Source organism: Alosa alosa, chromosome 21, assembly GCF_017589495.1.
Source record: "Alosa alosa isolate M-15738 ecotype Scorff River chromosome 21, AALO_Geno_1.1, whole genome shotgun sequence".
NCBI classification, from domain to species: domain Eukaryota; kingdom Metazoa; phylum Chordata; class Actinopteri; order Clupeiformes; family Clupeidae; genus Alosa; species Alosa alosa.
The window spans coordinates 662,975-687,184 of NC_063209.1; the positions used below are offsets into that span (position 1 = coordinate 662,975).

Here is a 24,210-nt window from a genome sequence, read left to right on the forward strand (position 1 = left end):
CACTGTCGCTTTAAGACAGTCGCTTTAATTCACGTTTATTTCTCAATGATCTTCTGCCTGCTCCGCTGTGGCTAGTGCTGTACCTACGGCTGGGCCCTCTCACAGTTTTTAAATGGTCAGTAGTGGGAACTACTGTTGCCTTCATGATTTCCTTTTAAAAGTTTCTTATAAGAAGGAGATATCAATTATAAACAATGACAAGCCAGCTGGAACCAGCGGCTCTCTCTCCCTCTCGTGAGTGCAGACGCGTTCCCAATTAAATGGATCGCATAATGTTCACGTTAGATCTGCTGCAAAGGAGATAACTAAGAGTTAACTTAGTTTAACGTGATGTTATCTCTATTTAACATGATGTTTTTACATTGACATTGTAAACGTTCTCTAAGGAGAGTGAAAAGCAGTTTGCAGTAAAGCTAACCAACGTCGTCTCTATCGCAGGAAAAAAATAGCGAGCAGCCTGATAACCAAATGAAAGTGCTTGGCGGGCCGGAATGCGCCAGTTTGCCCACCCCTGCGTAGGCACTGATGCTCCTCCACATCGTCATATATGTTGAGTTTCAAACTGAGCACTAAAACAAGTTGGATAGGTTAGATACTTAGATACTGTAGGCCCTCTCCTCTTTAGTCCAGATGAGTCCATGATTTCCAAAAATAATTGCACCTTTTGATTGGTCTAACCACAGGACCTTTTTCCACGTTACCTCAGTCCATTTTAAACAAGCTTAGGCCCAGATAAGACAGTGGTATTTTATGTATTATGTCTAAATACAAATTTGGCTGTTGCATGGTAAAGTTTACACTAGCATTTCCGAATTGAGTATAAAACTGTCCACATTATGTAATGTATTAAAGGTAAAGAATGTATTGATCAGGGGTTATAGTCTCTAGACTGTTCCCACCATGTAATTTTTTATCAGAGAGACTGTAATGCCTGACTTTAGAATATAGAACCAATTCATGACTAGTAAGTAGGGGAGACCGGGGCTGGTTGGAACACTTTTCACTCTCGGTTATATTTATCCGTCTTACAATGCGTTTAAATGGTCAAATTGTGATTAACTGAAAGCTTGGGATCTCAGCTACAAAATGTATACATTCAATGTCAACAAATGATCCCTTGTTTTGAGTTATTTATGATTAAAGTGGTGTTGTGCATGTGTGCCAACCTGCCCCATGCACGGGGTTGGTTGGCACATGTAGTCGGGGTTGGTTGGAACACCTATGTTATAGTCCTTTGCAGTACTCCTTTTGGTTTTGTTTAAAGTGCTCATCTATATCACTGCCTGTAGGGCTTTGCTGATGTCTTTCCTGTGTGTTTTTCTTCAGTAGGGCCCACCGTCAAGATAAATTTGCTCCCTACCGATTTTTTTTAACTTCAAATGTTTAAATTTGTCTGAAAATGTCTGAAATGCTTCCAAATGTAAAACTATGTTCAGTAATTACAATAACAATGTTAAAATAAAGATTGATGATGTTTTTATGCATAAAATACAAAGTTTATAGATTTGTCACAAAATAGCCATAGGGAATGTATGTGCCAACAAACCCCAAAATCAGTGTGCCAACCTGCCCCGCCCACATTAGGTCAAACTTTTTTGCACAAATGCTGTTAGCCTGCTAATATCAGTCACCTCAGGTTTTCAAACTTCATTTTAAATTATAGATGAGTCCCCTAGCAATCAATTATAATCAATCTTTTTTTTATATCCCTAACTATTACCCTTCTAGGATGTATTTAGTGGGAGGTGCATATTCTAAGTTTTGACACTACAAAATTAAAAAGTTGTTCTCACCTAAAGGGTTAATGACCTGGAGACCAGTTACATACGTGAGTTTACTCTACTCAATAAGGCCGTCAATTTAGTGTTGGAATTTTGTTGCAGCTCCCTCTAGTAGCCTGGATATTAACAGTGTTTCAACCTGCCCCTGTTCCAACCAGCCCCGGTCTCCCCTACATACTGCATAGGTATTAATGATGATAATGTGCTTGCTGCTAAGGAACCAGTTTCCACTTTAGAATGGGAGCCAATCTCCCAGTTGTTAAAGGTGCGATTTGTAGGATTGTTACCGAACGTTCTGTTGGCCAAAATCAAAACACTGGTGAACGTTCTCAAGACTACCAGACGCGAGCCTCTTCTGGGTTGCCAGATGTAATGAAGACTTAGCTAACGTTAGTTGACCTGCAGCTGCTTTAACGTTTCTCCAACCATGACCCAGCTACACATTACGGAAACAGTGAAAACAAAAAATACCTCTCTAACCAACGTAACATATGTAGCTGAAGTTAGCGATGCAGATGAAGTTTAGCCTAGGCTACCTGTTGTGGAGAAATATGGCCAGCTCTGCGTCAGACTTGATATTCTTCGTTTGATCAAGACGTCCACCATCTCAGGAAGCTCCTCCGATGTCCACTTAATTTGTTTCTTGTTTTAATTTTGGAAATTTGCCTGCCTCTTGTAGGCGTTCATGACTACAACTGACAGCTGTTGACAGTTGGCCTTTGCTAATTTGGCAACCCAAATAGGAGGACGCGCTGGCCCATTATTAATACGCTATTCTAGAATTAATCGTTCAAAACATAAATGAAAATTCCAAGAGATTCCGCCCCGTAACTGATTTTTTTCATGGGTTTTACGGGGTTTCACGGGTTAGAGTAATGTTGTCAAATAAGCCATTACTTCAATTCATCGTGTTTCCTCGCTCTCTGACAACATATGGTGATCATTTTTGGAATGGTTACAGTTTATTTTCCATTATTTCCTACATACTGGACCTTTAAGTGCTGTTTGACACAGACACCTGGGCAGTGAAATACAGCAATGAGGTTGAGCCATATACTTACTTATTCTACAACTGTTCTCCCACTATTTGGGATTTATTCAGACAGTATACTAGTGGGTTATACATATTCTCTTTTGGTACTTACTACTAATTAGTACGTAGAGATGAAGGCTTACTAGGTCATTATTAAGAATGACCTATCAAGAATATATCAATATTAATTAATTATATCAAGAATAAAGACCTAATTCTTCATGAACAAGAAATTTGTGAATACACACCTAACAAATGATTAATGTTGCCTTAGTCACTAATACAGGCATAAATTAGGTATGTATTAGTGGCTAACATGTGAACCTTAAAATAAAGTGTTACCTTTCAGTCTTTTATTTTTTTTATAAATTTACAAAACATTCCAAACACCTGCTTTTTTGTGGAGTGTTGGAGTATTGTGTGTAGGAATTGTTGATGAGGAAAAAAATGAACTGAATCCATTTTAAGATGAGCCTGAAACTAAACAAAATGTGGAAAACTTGAAAGGGTCTGAAAACTTTCTGGTTGCTCTGTATCTCTTAGTAGTGCAGTGTGACTGTATGGTGTCTGTGGGGGTCAAGGTAAGAGTTAGTGTTAGTACCAGTGGGGGACCCTGGCATTGTTTGTGAGGCCAACTGCAGTCGGGAAGGCTCAAAGAGACTGTGTCCAGGGTGGGAGGGGTCAGCCACAATCCTACCTGCCCGCCCCAGGGCCCTGGAGGCATGCAGGTCGTGGAGGGATGGCAGACAGCAAATCACCCTCTCAGCAGAGCGAATGATACGCTGCAGTCTGTGCTTGTCCTTGATGGACTCAATGATGGAGGTGTAGAAGAGCACCATCATTGGCTTTGGCAGGTTGTATTTCTTCAGCTGTCGCAGGTAGTACATCCTCTGCTGTGCCTTTTTGGTGAGGGCACTGGTGTCCAGCTCCCACTTGAGGTCTGGGTGATGATGATGCCCAGGAAGCGGAGCCACACAGAGTGATGGGGGCGGGTGGGCCTGAGAAAGGCTAGGCAATCAAGGACATGGGTAGATAGATGGAGGAGAAATCCAAAATAATAAATAAAAAGTTCTATGGAGATGTGCAAAAGTTGGAGAAAGTCAGATATGTGTGTGTGTGTGTGTGTTTTGACGTGTGATGAAATAAGAAAATAAATAAAAGGTCTGTAGCATAGGGAGAGGGATGTAAAAGTGCTAAAAGTCATGTAGGTGTGTGTGTGTGTGTGTGTGGGGGTCATGAGTGCATGAGTGCAAATTCAGTATAGTGTGAATTCAGAGTTCGGATGGCCTGGGGATAAAAACTTCTCCTGAGTCTCTTAGTTCTGGCTTTGTGACTACATAGGCGTCTTCTTAATTTCAGTGTTAGGAATAATCCATTGTTAGGATGAGAAGAGTCCTTCAGAATCTTTTGGGCTCTTAGGAGTACTCTTCTGGAATAGATATCTTGTAGAGCAGGGAGTTGAGTTCTTATAGTTCTTATAGTACGTTCCGCTGAGCGCACTACTCTCTGCAGAGTACTACAATCTCTAACTGTGGACCAGTTAGAACACTCTCAACCGCTGAAGTGTAGAAGGCCTTCATGATGGATATAGAAACTTTGAATTTCCTTAGCTGACGAAGGAAGTAGAGTCGTTGTCTGGACTTCTTCAGAACATATTGAGTGTTAACAGTCCATGTTAAGTCTTCAGTAATGTGGACACCAAGGTATTTAAAACTTGTGACTCTCTCTACAGGTTGCCCGCTGATCATTAGTGGGGTGTAACTGTAGTTCTGCTGCTTCCTTCTGTAATCCACTACCATTTCCTTGGTTTTATTGATATTCAGTGTCAAGCTGTTAGATTGACACCACTGTGCCACCTCATCAACCTGATCCAAGTAGAGCTGTTCATTGTTGTTACTAATCAGGCCCAAGATCACTGTGTCATCTGCAAACTTGATGATGGAGGTATGACTACTGTTGGCTTTGCAGTCATGTGTGTAGATGTTGTACAGCAGTGGACTCAAAACACAGCCTTGGGGAGCACCAGTGCTGATGGTTAATGAGTCAGATGTCAGACCCCCACTCTAACCACTTGTGAACGGTTGGTGAGGAAGTCAAATATTCAGTGACACAGGGTGGTGTTCAGTCCTAAGGCCTTCATCTTTGTGACCAAGGTGAGAGGTACTATCGTGTTGAATGCTGAACTAAAGTCAATGAACAGCATCCTCACATAATTCCCATTCCCCTCCTCCAGGTGAGTTAAGGTGGTGTGCATGAGGTTTGAGATGGCATCCTCTGTAGACCTGTTGGCTCTGTAAGCAAATTGGAGGGGGTCGAAGGAGGCAGGGAGGGATAAGCAAATAATGTTTTTCACAAGCTTCTCAAAACACTTCATCACTGTAGACGTCAGGGCTACTGGGCGGTAGTCATTCAGACATGATGGACTTTTGTTTTTTGGTACTGGAACAATAACAGACTGCTTGAGGCAAGTAGGAACTGTCTCTTGAGCCAATGATGTGTTAAAGATATAAGTGAACACAGGGGCTAACTGAGCAGCGCAGGATTTCAAAACCCTGTTAGAAATTCCATCCGGTCCAGCAGCTTTTCTACAATTAACCCTCCTAAAGGCATTGCTCACATCGACCTCAGAGACACAGAAAGGTGCATCCTCATTTGCTTCACATGCTGCAGCTAGTGCAAGATAGTCCGTGTTTTTCATGTCAAAGCGAGCATAAAAAGCATTAAGTTAATCAGGGAGGGCTTTACTCACATTCATCATATGAGGGGACTTTCTTTCAAAGCCAGTGATGGTTCGGAGTCCTTTCCACACTTGTGCTGGATCACCCTCCAAGAAATCAGCTTCAACTTTGTCTCTATAGCGCCGCTTGGCATCTTTAATAGCTCTATGTAAACTATAAGATGCTGCTTTGTAATCCGTCATATCCCCTGAAATGAGCCCAGCATTATAAGTCATGGTGCGTGTCTTTAATGTCGTTCTCACTTCTCTATCCACCCATGGCTTCTGGTTAAGGAAGCTTCGGATCTTTACAGTTGGGATGATGGAATCAGTTAGCATATTGATGTAAATCAATGATACTTCCGTAAACTCATTTATGTCAGCAGAGTTAAGCCTTGAACATCTCCCAGTCAACGTTGCTAAAGCGTCCTGTAGCCTGGCTTCCGATTGGTCAGTCCAGCTTTGACCTCCTTAGTCACTGGGGGTCCGTCTGACTTCTCTGTTTGTACATAGGCAGTAGGAAAACAGCGGCATGATCTGATTTTCCGAAAGCTGGTAGAGACTTAGCTTTGTAACTGTTCTTGAACTGTGTGTAGCAGTGATCCAGTGTGTTGTCACCACGTGTAGGGAAGTGAATGTGTTGAATAAATTCAGGCATGGTCCGGTTCTGATGTACTTGATTGAAATCACCGGCCACAATAAGCGCAGCTTCAGGGTGCATGTGTTGTTGTCTATCTATTGACTGACAAAAGGTTACCATTGCAAACATAGCCTGATAAAAGCAACACTTACCCCAATAATGTTCAAACTGAACTTACTGAATAAAAAACGTAAGGGCATTTATCCTGCAGAGGAGTTGCTTACACCTCGTGACAGTGTGTCTTCAGCTGTGCTCCATATGTGCCTCTCACTTCTCGCCTAATCTGGAGTCTGCATCAAGCACAGACGTGTCCAGGAAATGGGCTACAAGTGGCATATTCCTAGTGTCAAGCCAGTCCTGAATCAGAGACCAGGGGCCTATTGCACAAAAGCAGAATTAAGACATCCGGGATAAGTTACTGAGCTGCGCTCAATGAATCCAAAACAAGAGCGTACAGGCTTAATTGGTTGCACAAAGACCAAGCCAGGATGAGCAGGCACGGATTCATCAAGCCAGGTGAAACCTATCCTGGATAAGTGTTCGCTCACGGCTCCCTCAAATAGACCCCGCCACCGATCACAGATTCACTGATTCACCATGGCAACTAGCGGCTTCATTGCTTCTTCTACGGTGTGAAGTGGGTAGCGATAGCCTTTTCACAACAGCAACAAACAGCAACACCTCTGTTTAGGAGAATATTGCAGCTAGTGCCGCGACCACCACGCGCAAAATGGTTAGGCACTCCCGTGACGTCATATTGTCGCATGACAGGTCAGGAATGGGGAGTATGTAAGAGTTAATTAATGATCACAAACGTTTAAATAATGACAGTGGGTCTAGGTATATGTGATAACAATGTGTAGTGGGCAGTGGAATAACTATTGGTTTCTGTTTGTGGTGACTGCTGACTGAGATAAGGGATGAGATTAAATAGATCCTGGAATTTAGCCTGGTCTGGAGCAGGCTAGCTCCACAGAATAAATCGCCATGGTAACTTATACCATAACATATCCTGCTGCCCCCTATCCCGCTTTTGTGCAACTGGATCACAGATAAATTGAGCCAGGATAACCAAGATATCCCAGCTTAATCCCTTATCCTAGTTTTGTGCAATAGGCCCCAGGTTAGAGCGTCTTACCTGGGGCTAAGAAGAGACAAAACTGGACCGTTGCTCAGTGGTCCAAACTCCTCTTCTCACATAAAAACAGAATTTGTATTTCATTTGGATACCAAGGTCCAATCAAGGTCCCAAGAGTCTGGAGGAAGAGTGGAGAGGCAAATAATCAAGTTGCTTTAAGTCCAGTTTGATGTGTCCACAGCCAGTGATGATTTGGGGTGCCATGGCATTTGCTGGTGTTGGTCCACTGTGTTTTATCAAGTCCAGAGTTAATGCAGCCTTCTTTTTATTTTTTTTTAAACATTTATTTATTATGGATTTTGTTCATTTTACAAATAAACAGAACAATACAAAACGGCACAATAGCACACAATAAGGCACATTATAAAGAAGAAACAGAAACAGAAGAACAGAAGAAACAGAAGCATTCAGATGACTCTTTAGACTTACTAACAAACAGCTTATACAATAATGAAATCTGGCCCCTGGCATGTAAAAAAGCCAAAATGTAGTCTTCTAGGGAAGATGGGGAGGAGGTTTCATACTATTGCTCAGTTTGGAGAGGATGAAGCTCCTCAGTTGCAAATATTTAAAAAAGTGCTTCGCAGGAATCCCATATTTTGACTTAAAGCCTGTGTTGCAGGTTAACCACCACTGTTGATTAATGGGTACATAAATCACTCAATATATCTATATCATTTTTAAAAATGTCTCCAAATGGTGTTAAATGCCAGTTTTTGTTGTTTTTAGCATTAGCGGGGTTTTTTTTACGCAATTCGATGATGACGTCACATTGGGGACTACATGACCTGCGCTTCATTAATTTCAATGCATTTCAATGGACATCGCGGTTACACTTTCAACATAAAGTTTGTATATTTACACTTCGAATTTCGTCACAGCATTTATATCACAGCTACCCTATGATCTACCAATGGTAATAACGGTGCCTGATATCAATTTAGTAATTTTTCTGAATTTCGGGAGGTCTCGTTTTGGAGGGTAGGCTATGTTTTACATTCATTCCTATGGGAAATGGTCGCGGTTACACTTTCAACATAAAGTTTGTATATTTACACTTCGAATTTCGTTACAGCATTTATATGACAACGACCCTATGGTCTAACAAATATAACAATGTCTTCCGATTTTAGTTTTATTTACATAATGCACCTATTCAGTTCAATGCATTATGCCTAGGCCTATAACGTTACGACACTTTTTTTGTTACTGTCAGTGAACAGCACCGAGTGAAAGTCAACATTTTCTTTATATCTAGTGATAGTGATCATGTCGTTAGTTCAGATAAGTAGGCTACCGGGCAAACTTAGTCAGAAGATCAGAATATCATGATAGCTAGCTATGGGCTAACTTTTTAGTCCCACCTGTGAGCCACCCCAGTTGTTGCAAACTTAGCCGCCGCCGATTAGGCTGGTCGTGTCTTCAGCATGAATATTTTCAATAACTACTGCTCGTGATTGATTGCCATTGACATCGTCAGGGTACGGCTTACCAAAGATAATATGAGCAAGTCGCAGTTTTGCAGGTGCTTGTGTGGGCTGTGCCGTCCCGATGGAAACTGTGGTGGAGAGCTGCAGTAACTAGGGAAGCGAGTGCATTTTGGCCGCTGGTCGAGGAGCTCCCCCCGTGACCAGCATATGACATGATCTATCTAGCTATCTATCTACCTGTCTATATACATATCTAGGCTATCTATATAGCCTATCTATTTATCTATAATCTGCGCTATCTACTGCTGAACAATCCCTTACTCGTCTCTCTTTACTCCTCTCTCGTTACTCTCAAGGGTCTCAAGGTGGGCTTTGGTCTGTAGCCTCCCCAAGGTGACGTAATGCAATGCATTGTGGGGGAAAGGAGAATCACTTCAAACGCGGTGAAATAGTACCTGCTTTTTCGTATTATATTCCGTTTTGTGATACCCAACAACAAATCACAATCAAATACAATGGATAACAGTTTAAATGTTTATTACCAACAAGCAAATTGTGCAAATTCATTGGAAAATGAACCCTGCAACACTGCCTTTAAGCTCTTCAAATGACATAAGAACCAAGTTATCATTGTAGAGGTCAGGGTAACACTCCAAAATAAGGTGCCATAATAAATAGCAAACTAGTAATTACCTAACCCTTTGTTAATATTTGTTAATTGTTACTAAAATATCTATTTGGCACAAGTTATTAGTTTTTTAATCATTAATTAAATATTAGTTGTTTGCATAAAATCTGTATGTTAATGTTTTAACAAATCTATTAACTAATATTGTATTAATATATGTTAATAGTTAACTAAATATATTTTTGGCACTAATAAACAGTTATTTCTTACATCATTTAAATGTTAAATGTTTATTTACAAACTATATGCTAATATAAAAGTTAATGACATATTATTATTTATCTAGCCTTTCTGATTAGCTTTGTGGATAATTTATGGTTTATGGCTTTATGGTCTTGTGGGGTGTATAAGGCACCCTACTGCCAGTGGTTGGTTGTGTGAGAGTTTGCACTCCTCTTCTTCCACTTCATCCTTATTGGATACCTCTGTGGTTGGCTGTCCTGTAATTGGTGACTCTGTCTAGTGTTTGAAAGTAGTGTACTCTTTACCTTTGGAAGTACTATTTGGTTGCTGCTTGAATTTGGTGAAATTCAGGGGAGGGGGGTGTAACAGAGTTAGAAATGTAGTTTAGTATTTGTATGTGATTTTCGCCGTAATTAAGCAGCTTTATTGAGATTGGTGTTTTGGAGCCCCCTTTGGAGAAACGCTATACTGCAGCTCTGTTGCGTTTTGTCCTTGTATTGTTGCCATAGCCGATCAGAAGCGGTATGCTTTGCATTGCGTAGGTTGACTGTATAAAGCTCTCCCCACTTTGTTTTAATTTTGTAACTGTAAAATGTTGTTTAAGTTGAAAACTTTGGTATACCACCTGTATTATGTTACTTTACATGTATTGTTAAGATTTGGGTGCAATTCTAGCAACTTAGAGAACGTTTATTAATGTTTTCATTATGACCACGGTTTCATACACACTGAGTCTAACGTGACTAGCTGTAAACTCCGCTAGCAACTTTCCATGCATTCAGTGTAGTTTAGCTTAGTGTGCATGGAAAGTGCAATTCAGTTTAGCAGGAAATTAATGTACATTTAGTTTAGCATTATGTTTATGCATTACCTCCGTATGGTCTATGTCTGTGAGTGTTTAGTGAGTCTCAGAATATTAATAAACTGTTGTTCTGTGCACCTGAACATTCCATGTTGCATGTCTCCCTTGCTAGTAGGGCTGACAGTGATAATATAGGAATGATGCATGTAATATAGCCCATTCAACTACTTGTTTTGTTTTTACTTTTCCTAAAGGAATAAATGTGATAAGCCAGTTTTGGTCTCAGTCCCCTTACCGTCTGACTAGTTATATATTACTAATATATTAATAAAGCTTAACCAACTTTATTATAAGGGTCCCCCATACTGATAGTTATATATTACTAATATATTAATTGAGCTTAACCAACTTTATTATAAGGGGCTCCACACTTATAGCTATATACTACTAATATATTAATTAAGCTTAACCAACTTTATGGGTCCCCCATACTGATAGTTATATATTACTAATATATTAATTAAGCTTAACCAACTTTATTATAAAGGGCCCCACGCTTATAGCTATATACTACTAATATATTAATTAAGCTTAACCAACTTTATTGCAAGTGGTTCCGGCGCCGACAACAGTGGCAGCATGTCAAGGTAGCTCCGTGTTTTTTTCTTGAATTTCCCCTTGGGGATCAATAAAGTATCTATCTATCTATTGTAAGGGTCCTATGGAGAGTGGTTCATATTGGGATAGGCAGAAGCACAGTTTAATAACAATTAGTTAAATAATAATAAGTCATTAACTTTTCTATTAACATATAGTTTGCAAATAAACATTTAACATTTAAATGATGCAAGAAATAACTGTTAATTAGTGCCAAAAAGACATTTAGTTAACTATTAACACATATTAATACAATATTAGTTAATAGATTTGCTAAAACATTAACATCCAGATTTTATGCAAACAACTAATATTTAATTAATGATTAAAAAACTATTAACTTGTGCCAAATAGATATGTTAGTAACAATTAACAAAGAGTTAGGTAATTACTAGTTTGCTATTTATTATGGCCCCTTATTATGGAGTGTTACCGAGGTCAGCTATTTTGGCTATACCAAAAGTCATCACTACCAAAAATTGGAGAGAATTGGTATAGTTTATTAGTTTCTCCCAGATATGCAAGAGCGTTGTGCCAAACCTTTAGAGAATTTTTGAGAAAGGGGTTATTAGTATGTTTAATTAGTTTTTGTTTTTTTGCAGAGTATATATAAAGGTTTAAAGGAATGTTAACTAAATGAGATTCTATTAAAACCCAGGCAGGAGGAAGATTCCTCTCAAAATAAAACATTGCTGCTCTAATTTGAGCTGCCCAGTAATACCATTCTAGATTAGGAAGTTGTAGACCACCTCTATCATATGGTAAGTATAATAGGGAAAGTCTGAGCCTGGGGCGCTTGTTATTCCAAATAAAGTCTGTGAAGAGTTTTTTAAGTAAATTAAAGAGTGAAGGAGGGGGAGCAAGAGGAATAGACTGAAACAAGTACAAATATTTAGGCAGGATAGATATTTTCAAGACATTTATTCGCCCAATCATAGAGATCGGTAAATTTGTCCATCTATTTATAAGGTGAGTAACCTTATCTGTTAAGGAGTTGTAGTTATTAGGCACAATTATGTCAATGATAGGGGCTATCTTCACACCTAGGTAAGAGAAACCTTTTAGGGAAATCGTAAATGGAGTGTGGATTGGAGGGTGTAGTCTCTCCCTTTCATTCAAAAACATTATTTCCGATTTGGAGTAATTGATTTTGTAACCTGCAAAGCTACTAAAGTGATTTGTTAAGTCAAGTAAAGAAGGTAAAGTCTGTTTTAAATTGGAGCAAAACAAAATTACATTGCCCGCATACAAGGCTATACGATGTTCCATATCTCCTATAGTTATGCCTTTGAAATTAACACTCTTCCTAATTGACATGGCAAGTGGCTCAATTGCCAAGGTAAATAGCAATGGAGACAGGGGGCAAACCAGCCTTGTACCCCTATACAACTGGAAGGGAGCTAAAGACAGACCATTTGTTAAAACTTTTGCCTGAGGGTTAGAATACAGAAGCTTGATCTCAAAAACAATATTAAGAACACGTTGTATATTATGAAAGCCCTGTCGCCCAACCACAAAGCCGTTCTGGTCAGGGTTCACCATTTGTGGCAGAAGTATATCTAACCGTCTAGCCAATACCTTACACAAAACTTTAAGATCGTTATAGAGGAGTGAGATTTGTCTATTTGATCCACATAAAGTAGATACTTTCCCTGGATTTAATAACAGTGTAATTATTGCCATATTTAGAGAGGAGGGGAGAGACTCACTCTCCAGAGACTCTTCATACATTTCAAGCAAAGGTGGTATTAGTGCATCCTGAAATGTTTTATAAATTTCGATGGGGATCCCATCTGGGCCTGGTGACTTCCCCCCTTTCATTGTACCAATGGCTGCAGACAACTCCTCAATGGTTATGTCCAGGTCTAAGCCAGCCAACAAATTCTCTTCAAGAGGATTAATGTTTAACATATCCCAAAAATCCTTTTGTTTTTGTAAAATTGAGTTTGAATGATCTGTGCTGTATAAGTTCGGGTAAAAACCTAAAAAGGCATTAATTTCCTTTGGGTCACTAGACTCCACACCATCATCCAACTGAATTGTATTTATTGTTCTTTCAGTTTCAGATTGTCTAATACGCCAAGCTAGAAGCTTACTAGCCTTTTCCCCTTGTTCATAATAGAACTGTTTCAGTTTCAGCAGGCTTTTAGTTGCCTTATTCACAGACAGAACATTATATTTAGCTCTGAGTTCGTTAAGTTCCTTAAATGATTGTTGAGAGGGAGTTTTAAAATGGTCTGTTTCAATATCCTTTATCTTTTTTTCCAATTGCTCCATCTCCAACCTCCAGGATCTGTGCTGATAACTTGTGTAACTTATCATCTGTCCTCTCAGGAAGGCTTTAAATGCTTCCCACCGTATAGAAGAGGAAGTTTGGGTTGTATTAATTTCAAAGTAAAAATCAATGTGTGCCCCAACAAACTTCATAAATTCTGGGTCCTTAAGCCAAAATGACTGAAGACGCCACCCTGTGGGGTTATTCAGAGGCTGTGGCATGTTCAAACTTAATGAAACTGAAGCATGGTCTGAAATGATGATGCTATCATACCAGCTACTGGGGATTATGGATGTTAGAGAAGCAGAGACCAAAAAGTAGTCAATTCTGGAGAATGTCTGACAGGTGGCAGAATAACATGAGAAGGTTGAATTTTCCTCCATATATCAATTAAGTTAAGCTCTCCAATAAACTGCAACAATTCCTTCCTTGACTGAGAATGGGAGGCATCTATCCCTGTAGATCTATCAATATCAGGCTGGAGGGTGCAGTTAAAATCTCCACCTATGATGAAGTTTCCAGGCAAATCAGCCAATGACAGAAATAGGTTTCTGAAAAATGAGGGGTTGTCGTCATTGGGTCCATAAAAATTGACAAGATTTTAACCTGACTGAAAGAATTTCACATTGGATAACAAGGTATCTCCCAAATCTATCTTCCTCAACATTGATGAGACGAAATGGTAGTGAGTTATGTATTAGAGTAATCACCCTTACGTGCGTGGGAACTAAAAGAGGCTGAAAATACCCGGCCAGGCCATCTCCTCCTCACCTTCACTACATCTTCAGGAGTAAGATGCGTCTCCTGCAGAAAGACTATTTTAGCTTTCAACTGTTTAATCCAACTCATTACTTGCTTGAGCTTGACAAGTTTGTTTAAACCTCTGACATTCCAAGAGGTGAGCTGAAGTTCAGATAACATACTATGATACTATAATGTAAATGTGTGTTGGAGCTGAGTATTGAGTATTGTACAAAAAGAAAACTTAATAAAGCGCAAAAATAAACAAATATGTGCCTTAAAACATAAAAATCAACATAACAAGGTGTATTTCCCCAAATGAAATACACACACCCCTCCCCTGATCCACACTTCCAATAGGCTACTAAACAGAGCCTGACTAAGGAGCTAAGCTGGTTCACCATGTCCACATGAAGAGGAACAGCATGCATAGCAAACACGACAGAGCCCCACACAGAATATTAAACTTGAACATAACACTTGAGTATGTTGCAATCAGACAGCTACTTTGCCATAAAGAGTTGACACAACATTTAACAGTCCACAAATGGTTAACTGTAGCATACAGGCGTCCGCATTCTCTAATCAGTCCAGAGAAATATTACCTGTATTGCGTCCGCCTTTACCACGCTATTCAGAGTCCACTGTTGTCCCACTTGCTTGAGATTTCAATTTTCGCACAAAAGCCTCCGCTTCCAATGCTGTGTCGAAAGTGTGCCGTCTTCCTTTGATAGTCACCAGAAGAGTAGCAGGATGGATTATTCCATAACGCAATTCGCGCATAGAGAGGGAGGAAAGTTCTTTCTTCGCCGTATCAAAGACTTTTCTCCGTTTAAGCAGGTCAGCAGTAACGTCGGGAAAAAACTTAACCTTCTTGTCGTCGACCAGTATTTTCTCCTTGGCCCTGGCAGCTTTCATAACCCGGACTTTGTCTGCGTAATTCAGTAACTTCATCACCACCACTCTAGGTCGCACAGTGGCTTGCGAGTTCACCTCGTTGTTCGTTGTGCCGACCCTATGCGCCCTTTCTATAACCACTGGCCCAGGAAAGTTTTGTTCACCAAGCATTTCAGGAATCCATTTTTCAAAATAAGCACACATATCACCTCCTTCTGTTGACTCAGGCAGACCCACCAACCGAAGAGTCGAGCGGCGTGCACGGTTTTCTAAGTCATCCACCTTTAGTACTAGCTCCTCCATAGCCGTTTTCATGCTAGCAGTCTGTATTTTCTGAGATGCTAAATCGTCTTCATTGGTGCCAATTCTATCTTCTGCTTCGGTCATTCGGCCTGCCTTGAGTTCTCCCTGCACTCCCTGGATAGCGCTCATTAATCCATCAAACCTTGATGTGAAATCCTCCTTCATTGAGTAAATAGCATCAAGAATTTGATCAGAACTAGCAGCATCGTCATCTGACTTTGCTAGCAGCAAGGAGGTATCCGTAGATTTAGTGGTTTTTGGAACTTTGGCCTTTGGTTTCGACGTCATATTAGTAGTTTCTGTATTTTAAGGGACAAATAGTAACTGTTGCTTAATTTAAAGAAGCTGACTGATAGCTGTTACATTAAATCCATATGGGAGCTCTCTGCCACACGTGTGCCTAGCAGTGCGCCTTCTACTGGGGGATTTTAGTGCACTTCATGCCATCTGCTGGCAAGCTGTATGGAGATCCTGATTGCCTTTTCCAGCAGGACAATGCCAAAACTGCTAGTAACTGGTTTGCTTAGCATGGTATTACTGTGCTTAATTGGCCAGACAACTTGTCTGACTTTACGCCTTCGGTGCTCAGGCCCTAATAATGATAATATGCTATTTTAAGAGTGTATTATCAACAGTGATATGGGCGGGTGCACAACTACACCCTGCTTCTCTCGTCCACAGGAACGGGCACCAGTGCACATCCATGCAAAACATTACAAAAACACGTTTACAATGGAAATAATTATAATTATAAAGATATTACGAAATACGTCTCACAATGAGTAGTTATTCACCATCATTTGCAAATTGGTAAAGATGATAATAATAATAATAATAATAATAATAATAATAACTAGAAATGCAATTCCAAGGAATTACCAGTGCATGAAAATGCTAAAGTTGTGATGTAAAACGGTGATACTAGGATAGACATGGTGGTTGCATAGCTTAATAAAAGTTGATAGTTTAAAAGTAGACTGTTTAAAAGCTGAATGTAGATAGTTTAAAAGTTGTTGATAGACAGTAGATAGTTTAAAAGTTGTTGATAGACAGTAGATAGTTTAAAAGTTGTTGATACAGCTAGTTTAATAGATAGTTTAATGATAGTTTAAAAGTAGACCGTTTAAAAGTTGAAGGTAAATAGTTTAAAAGTTGTTGACAGACTGGAAGTTGAATGAATGTTGATATTCAAATAGTTTAATGGCTGTGTATAGGTAGATATTTGACGATAACTGAAAGTTGGAATGGCTCTAATGTTTGCTAGCAGTTATTTAACTATGCTAACCATGCTACTTAGCTAATGTTTTATAGTAGTGCTAGCAATGCTAACATGCTAACCATGCTACTTAGCTAACTTAACTAACATTTTCTAGAAGTTTTGCTAAACATGCTAACTATGCTAGCAATGTTAACATGCTAACTATGTTAACCATGTGACTTAGTTAACCAAGCTTATCATTTTTAGTAGTTATGCTAACTAGCATGCTAACTATGTTAACCATGTTACTTAGCTAACTTAGCTAATCATTTTTAGTAGTTATGCTAACTATGCTAACCATGTTACTTAGCTAACCTAGCTAATCATTTTTAGCAGTTTTGCTAAAAATGCTAACTAACATTATCTTAACTATGCTAACCATGTTACTTAGCTAACTTAGCTAATCATTTTTTAGCCGTTTGCTAAAAATCTTAACAATCTTAACATCTTAACTTTCTTAACCATGCTAACTAGCTACAGTGGGTAGGAGTCATAGTTGATGAAAAGTGTTGACAGTTGATGACAAGTTAAAAGTTGTTGATAGACAGCTAGTGAATGTATATAGTTTAAAAGTTGAATGTAGATAGTTTAAAAGTTGTTGATAGACAGCTAGTTTAATAGATAGATAGTTTAATGATAGTTTAAAAGTAGACCGTTTAAAAGTTGAATGTAAAAAGTTCAGTAGTTTAATGGGTTACATTGTTTAACAGTGGATTATTGTAGTGAGGACTTTTATTTTGAAACAGTTTTGGGCAGAGGAAACAGTTGAATAGGATGTGTAGTCTTAATTGACCCAGATTGTATGCTTAAAGCCTGAGGCTGCAGGTGACCTGAACACCTGCCATAGGATTCTAATTGCTTAACGGCCATATTATGATGTCACAATCGGCAATGTTAAGTCTATGGGGATTTTTTTAAAGTTTTTCTTTAATAGTTTAAAAAGTATAAAAGTTTAAAAGTTGAATAGGGCTTTGTATTCAGTGCTCGGGCCCTAATAATAATAATAGGGAACAATATAGTAATACAGAAGTACATAGTAATACAGAAACAATAGGGCTTTCACACCATACGGTACTTGGGCCCTAAAAGTGAATATAAGTGAATATAAATAATAAAAACGGCCAACATTTAAATAGCCTTAAAACTCTAATTAAAGGCTTGTGAGAATAAATATGTTTTTAGTCTGATTTTAAAAGAATACACTGTCGGAGCAGTCCTGAGTTCAGGAGGCAGGGAATTCCAGAGAGTGGGGGCATAGTGACTAAAGGCACCATGTGCTGGACTTGAGTTAATTCTGGGTAATGCGAGGAGATCTTTACTTGAGGATCTCAGGAATCTGACCAGTGTATATGCAGTGAACATGTCAGAAATGTAGGAGGGAGCTACGCCCATCAATGATTTTAAAAATAAGAAGTATTTTAAAATAAATTCTTTGCTTTACTGGGAGCCAATGGAGTGATTTTAATACTGGAGTGATGTGATAAGATCTTTGTCAGAGACTTTTTAATGAGGAGACAGCAATCAAAAAATCCTCCATAGAAATGCATGGGGTTAGTTTGTAACGCCAATATGGCAGTTGTCTACACATATCCCGCCCCTTTCGTAGCAAAAAAATCTACATAAAAAAATCTACATGTGGATTCATTGTGCCAATCATATGGTGTGTTGTGAATACATCGTGCCAATCATGTGTTGTGATCTCGCCGCTGTAGCAAGGTTGGTGTCGTGAAGCCTTGCGCATTTCTGGCAAAACAGATGCCCGCAAAGTGACCAAAAAGCGTTACAATATGGCTGCCGAGTGGAGGGAGTTGCCTAAAAGGACTTTGTCTTTGTGTTCTGGAGAGCACTCTGGCCCCGGCATTTTGAATAAACTGGAGTTTGTTTGAGTTCTGTTTTGTTAATCCAGCAAAAAGTGTTACTATAGTCTAATTATAAAAGCATAAACCAGCTTTTCAGAGTCTGCTTGAGATTTTTTTTAAAGTATTTATCCTAACCTGTGCTTCTGAAAGTTAAATTCAGCATCTAAGATTGCATCCAAATTTTAGACATCCTCACAAGGTTTCATAGACAAGAGAGTTAGCAATGAATAAAACTAATGTCTCAAGACCTTAGGACCTACTAGAATAATCTCTGTTTTATTATCATTAGGCTTTAAGAAGTGTTGGGTCATCCATGTTTTAATATCAGAAATACATTGACTGAGGTCATTCACTGGCCTAGGATTATCGAAAGAAACAGAGACATATAATTGTGTGTCATTGGCATATGAAAGATAAGAAATATTGTTCTGCTGAATGATAGTGAAGTGGGAGTGATATGAAGTGGGAGCATGTATTTACTTGTGATGAAGCAGATTTTAGCATGCAAAATAGCATACATTTGATGTTCATAATAATGTGATTAAAAGCGGACAAAATGCAATTAAGTTATGAATCGAGACATTGGCAGAATAGTTTCTGATTCTCTTTGTCTAAGTGTAGGGTAGGCAATCTTTTAATATGACTATAAGCTAAGAGTAGAGTAAGGAGCATGGTGTGTCAAAACCTAAGCCTATTTAAGCCTACACATTTCCTCACTTTCTAACTCGACCTCTTCCTCATCTTCAAACGTCTTTTTCAGTGACAGTCCAAAAGGCAGCACACACAGTGGGACTCTCATAAGTAGCAAATAACAGGAATGGCAGATGTAGCATACTGAGCAGGCTATAGCCTAATGTGTAGATCCAAAGTTTAAACGGTAGCAGTGACGGTGAAGTCACCGGACATCACCAAATTAGAGGATATTTCAGCACTATTAACGTGGACAGCTCCCCTTAAGCGCATCTTAGCTGTGCATGCTTTCACGCTACGGGCATGCTAGGGAAACAGTCGGAAAAACCAAACGAACGATCTTAATACGAATCGTAGAAAACCCTCATAAGTAGCCTACATGTATATCGTTATCGGGGAACCGGGCCCAAAAGTGTCACGCCACCGGCGGCAAGCCCCTGGCAGTGGCTTAGCCTACAACAAATTCGATTCGACAAACTAGCCTAGTCCTATAATCATAGACTGTGGAACAAGGGCCTAATATGCTGCTAGCCTAAATTATACCAAACAACAACACGAGCATTTGCCTATAGCCTAAATTGAAGTGGGCGACACTGTAAACTCGCTGAGTAACCTAACCTAGGTTCGCATAATTTGTAGGGAAGTTGGGCGCATTTTTAAAGATGTTCAAGAAATGAAAACTAACAAATAAGATACAACTCTATCTACTTCTCACCTTAATTATCTCGCCGTCAATCTCCACAGGTTTCTCTCTGAAATCCACACCGATCGTAGCCTCCGTTTTGTCAGGGAAGGTTCCACCAGTAAATCGGAAGGTTAGACACGTCTTGCCCACGTTAGAATCCCCTATTAAAATAATTTTGAATATACGCGTCTTTACACTGTGAACCAAAGATGAACTAAAATCTAAAGATGATGTGAGATCAGAATTGGTCCCGTTTTTCCTATCCTCCACTTCTTTTGCCATAATGAAGCAATGATGCCGGATATCAATGATGAGGATGTGAAAGGGAGGGGTGGGGAGAAGAGAAAATGTCAATGTGTGGGATAGGCTAACGTCCTCATTCGAAAAAGATTTTAAGCCAGTAGGCTTATGTGCTGGGCCTAGCCTATTTTGAATATCGGTGAATAATGGAAAGCCTACCTGTCAAATCTTCTGTTGTGAAGGGCCTATTGCCAAACAGCCAGATGTGTGAACGGGCTTCCACTATTCCAGAATATTCTGTCGGTTGAATTATAATAAACCAAAGGCCAATAGGCTATGGTGGAACAGAAAACTACACAAGCGATTATTATTAGGCCTATTATTATTATTATTATTATTATTATTATTATTATTACATATTACAAACATATTTTTTTTTTAAAAAATTGCACACTTATGAAGTAGCTTATTTAAGCAATAAGCACCGAGAGGCCATAAGTTAGACCTACACTGATTTTAGAACAGCTAATTGACATTGTAAGGAACGACATGCTAAAAACACACCTCCAAACTATGCACTACTCCCTCCCCCTCCCATGCAATTAAAACTCTCCTAAATGCGGATCTCGTCGGTGATTGGCTGGAACAGTTTCAAACAGTCATGTTTTTATGGTCCAGACTGGACCAAGTTTTTTGTTGTTTTTGGAGCCTGGGGCACAGACAGGGCACCGGCAGCTAGCAGATTGTGAGGTGATGTTTGCTGTATGTGACAAAAAATGTTTAACTTACAAACCGTGCAATATCGCTTAGTACATCTTTAAATAAATATACAGTATATTTACTTTTTGTATTACTGGTAATTTTATGTCACTCTTATTTACTGTATTTGCTTCTATACAAATAAATAGTTTATTATAGACCAAATAAATCTAAACCATTGTGTCTGACTTTATTATTAGTTGTTATGCATACATTTTTGTTAAATAGCCCACAAATTGCTCTTTTTTTCTGTATCTTGTAGATAAATACGATGAAAATTAATTTTTATGTGAATAAAATGAAATTTCGACAAATTTGAATATACATTTGGAGAGGACTTTCAAAGACTGTTCATTATTATATCAACATTGCCATATGTATTTTACATCATTTCATAGAACTGTTCATTCTGATTCAAATGGTATGTATGTCCTATTGATGGTATAGTATGTAATATACTCAAGAAATACGTTTTTTGTATAAAGAGGGTCATCCAGCACCAAAGAATGTAATGTGTTCAGCACGGGCACATTATATCGGAAATAGCTCATCCATGGTGTATGCATGTCATTACTGCAAATTAACACGACAGTTCTGTTACTGACATTGAAAGCTTTATTTTTATTAACCTTATTCATATGAAATGAAATGATCAGAAATCTACTTCATTTTGTGAGCTTTTTAATATTACCAGATTACCATCGTATGTTACGTAGCATTAATAATAACATATATGGTGTTACCACAAGCATCAATAGACAGTGAGAGTATAAGTAGCATGTAACATGATTCAATTTGGGTATAGGAATAGTATGCTAGACACTGGTAGCTATTCTTTATTATTTTTTGGGAATATCGGGAAATGGCCGGGTTGAAGAGTGGCACAGGCGCTGCAGCCAGTTTCTCCACAGCGCCCCTGACCAGTAGCTATTCTTATTTAACATAGGGAAGGTCACAGAGGAGGTGAAGATTGGGATTGGGATGTCAAGGAAAAAAAATGTCAAGGATAAAATGTCAAGGATCTAACTTAATTCAACTATGCTACAAACATGAAAATATTGTGTTTTGGAGTCTTGAGGCTTTTACCCACTTATTTCAATTAAAACAGTCACAATATATTCTTTATCCACAAGCAATATGTTCACAACTCTACTTTACTGCTGGCTTAGACCACTTGAAGGTATGTTGCTTTAAAATCTGTTCCAAGTACATTTTTTGCATTACATTTATAAATTCCAGAGTCCATCAGGCCTGGGTTTTGAATGACCAGGCTACCTTCCCCCGTCATATGAATTCCGCCTTGTGCTATGAAACGACTGTTGGGCACAAGTGTTGTGCGTCCGGGCAAAGTCCAAGAGATGTCAGGCTTGGGAATACCAATGGCAATGCAGTTTAGTGACACAGATGACCCCCTGTGAACTCTTATAACAGAAGGGGGTGCAGTTGTAATTTGGGGAGGGTATACCATGACTGTGACCGGGTAGGACAAGAAAGATGATCCATAAGTATTAGTAGCTTTGCATGTGTAAACTCCTCTGTCAAATGTGGCTGTGTCTTTAACCTGCAGTGTATTGTTTTCCAGAAATAATACTCTGCCAGTGATCTGTGGCTTGACCAGAGTTAGACCATTTGGAAGTGTCCAAGACACTGAGGCCTCTGGCCAACCTTCAACAGTACATGGCATGTTCAGGGTCTGCCCAAATGTAATCTTTAAGGGACCTCCATTTCCTCGAATATAAGGTTTTTTTCCCGTTTGTAGTTCATATCGTTTCTCAGCTTGCCCTGCCACATTTTTTGCCAGGCAACGGTAAATGCCTTTATCAGTAGTCACAGGGCTGGTAATGTGAAGGATTCCACTCCCTATGACATGTGCAAACCTGTTTAGTCTCGTGCCTGGAATCAGCTGAGTATTGTTTGGCAGAATCCATACAAATATTGGTCTTGGCTTACCAGTTGCAATGCACTCTAAAGTTATAACACTACCATCTGACTTTATAGGATAAACTTCTATATTCGGATTAGAGAAGCTGGGCTTTTCAGCAAGTGTTTCTACTTTTAATGTGACTGTGAGACTAGCTTCTCCCAAGCTATTTTTTGCAACACACTTGAACTGACCTTCGTCAGACTTTCTAACTCCTCGCAACTCCAGGCTGCCATTCTTATGTACTTGAAACCTACCACCCTCATATGGCAGTGGCAAGGACAAGCCAGATGATGTTGTCCAGATAATGTGTGCCTCTGGCTTGCCTTCACTTTTACAGTCCATTAGAGTAGTTTGGTAAGACACTGCTGAAACATGTGTGCTGTGTGCACCCCTGTGTCCATTAATATATGGCTCCCTGTGTTCCACGTCCAGCTCTATGCTGTTAATGGCAGAATTCTGTGCAAAACAAGTGTACCTTCCTTCATCATTTAAAGTGACCTTTTGGATAATTAGTGTCCCATCTTTAAGAATTTGGTGACGGGTGGAAGTGGATGAAATCACATTTTTTGCTAGGAGAAAGCCATGTCACTGGATTGGGAGGATTTCCATGAGATTTACATTTCATATGTGCTTGCTTCCCAAGTTCAGCCCACACAGAAACCTTGTTCTTGAAGGCAATCATGGGAGATTCCACTCTGACACTCACTTTCATCTCATCTTCCCCTAGTGCATTTTTAGCATAACATATATAGTCCCCCTCATCCTTTTTGCTAATCTGTTTCAGTAATAGTGTGCCATTGCTAAAGGTGACATAATGTGAATGGCTTCTGTTGTCATGTGACTGAAAGGCAGAGTTGGCAACTGTGCCATCTGGAAGGCTCCAGGATACCTCAGGGTTTGGTACACCAGAAGTTAAGCAGTCCATCTGGAGTTTTTTACCATGTATGACACTTCTCTGTGGGACTTGTGTGTTTTCGATCTTGGGAGCCTTCATGAAGACCTCTACTTGAAAGTATTGTATATCCTCACCATTTGACTTCTGAGAGATACACATGTAGGTGCCGGCAAGCTTTCCTGTCAGTTGTTGGATTCTTAGGGTTCCATTAGGGAAAGCAGTGATAAATCTTTCAGGGCTAGAAAAAGACAAGTAGTACCGATTATTTAAAATATATCTACAATATAATCCACAATAACAGAAAATGTAATATTTCATACATAAGTGCCACAGAGTCTGAATGGACTGATAAAGTGTCCCTTGAACAAACTGTTCAAAGCCAGGATATTGGAGCGTGGAGCAAACTCTTCATGGTTTTATTTCAGTAAGCCTATTCGCTGGTTTGATTTGCATTGAGCTCAATGAGCACCAAATCAGCTAATAGGCTAACTGAAATAAAACCACGCCAATCTCTAGGTATGGTGAAGGGTATGTGATGATGTGGGGCTATTTTAATTCCAAAGGCTAAGGGAACTTTATCAGGATGCATAGTATCCTGGATCCATGAAATAACTGG

General features: G+C 39.2%; 2 protein-coding genes across 2 annotated transcripts in view; both read right to left on the reverse strand.

Annotated features, from left to right (window-relative positions):
* rab33a (RAB33A, member RAS oncogene family) overlaps nt 1–20,096 on the reverse strand; it is a 29,845-nt gene extending 9,749 nt beyond the window's left edge. Inside the window, exon 1 of the mRNA XM_048230585.1 lies at nt 19,807–20,096. Coding sequence (XP_048086542.1) covers nt 19,807–20,058 — 252 coding nt within the window. The 5' untranslated portion in view covers nt 20,059–20,096. The remainder of the gene's footprint in view (nt 1–19,806) is intronic.
* A 1,343-nt stretch (nt 20,097–21,439) lies between these two features.
* si:ch211-159i8.4 (matrix-remodeling-associated protein 5) overlaps nt 21,440–24,210 on the reverse strand; it is a 34,086-nt gene continuing 31,315 nt past the window's right edge. Inside the window, 2 exon segments of the mRNA XM_048232237.1 lie at nt 21,440–23,266; nt 23,268–23,832. Of these exon segments, the coding sequence (XP_048088194.1) occupies nt 21,941–23,266; nt 23,268–23,832 (1,891 nt within the window). The 3' untranslated portion in view covers nt 21,440–21,940.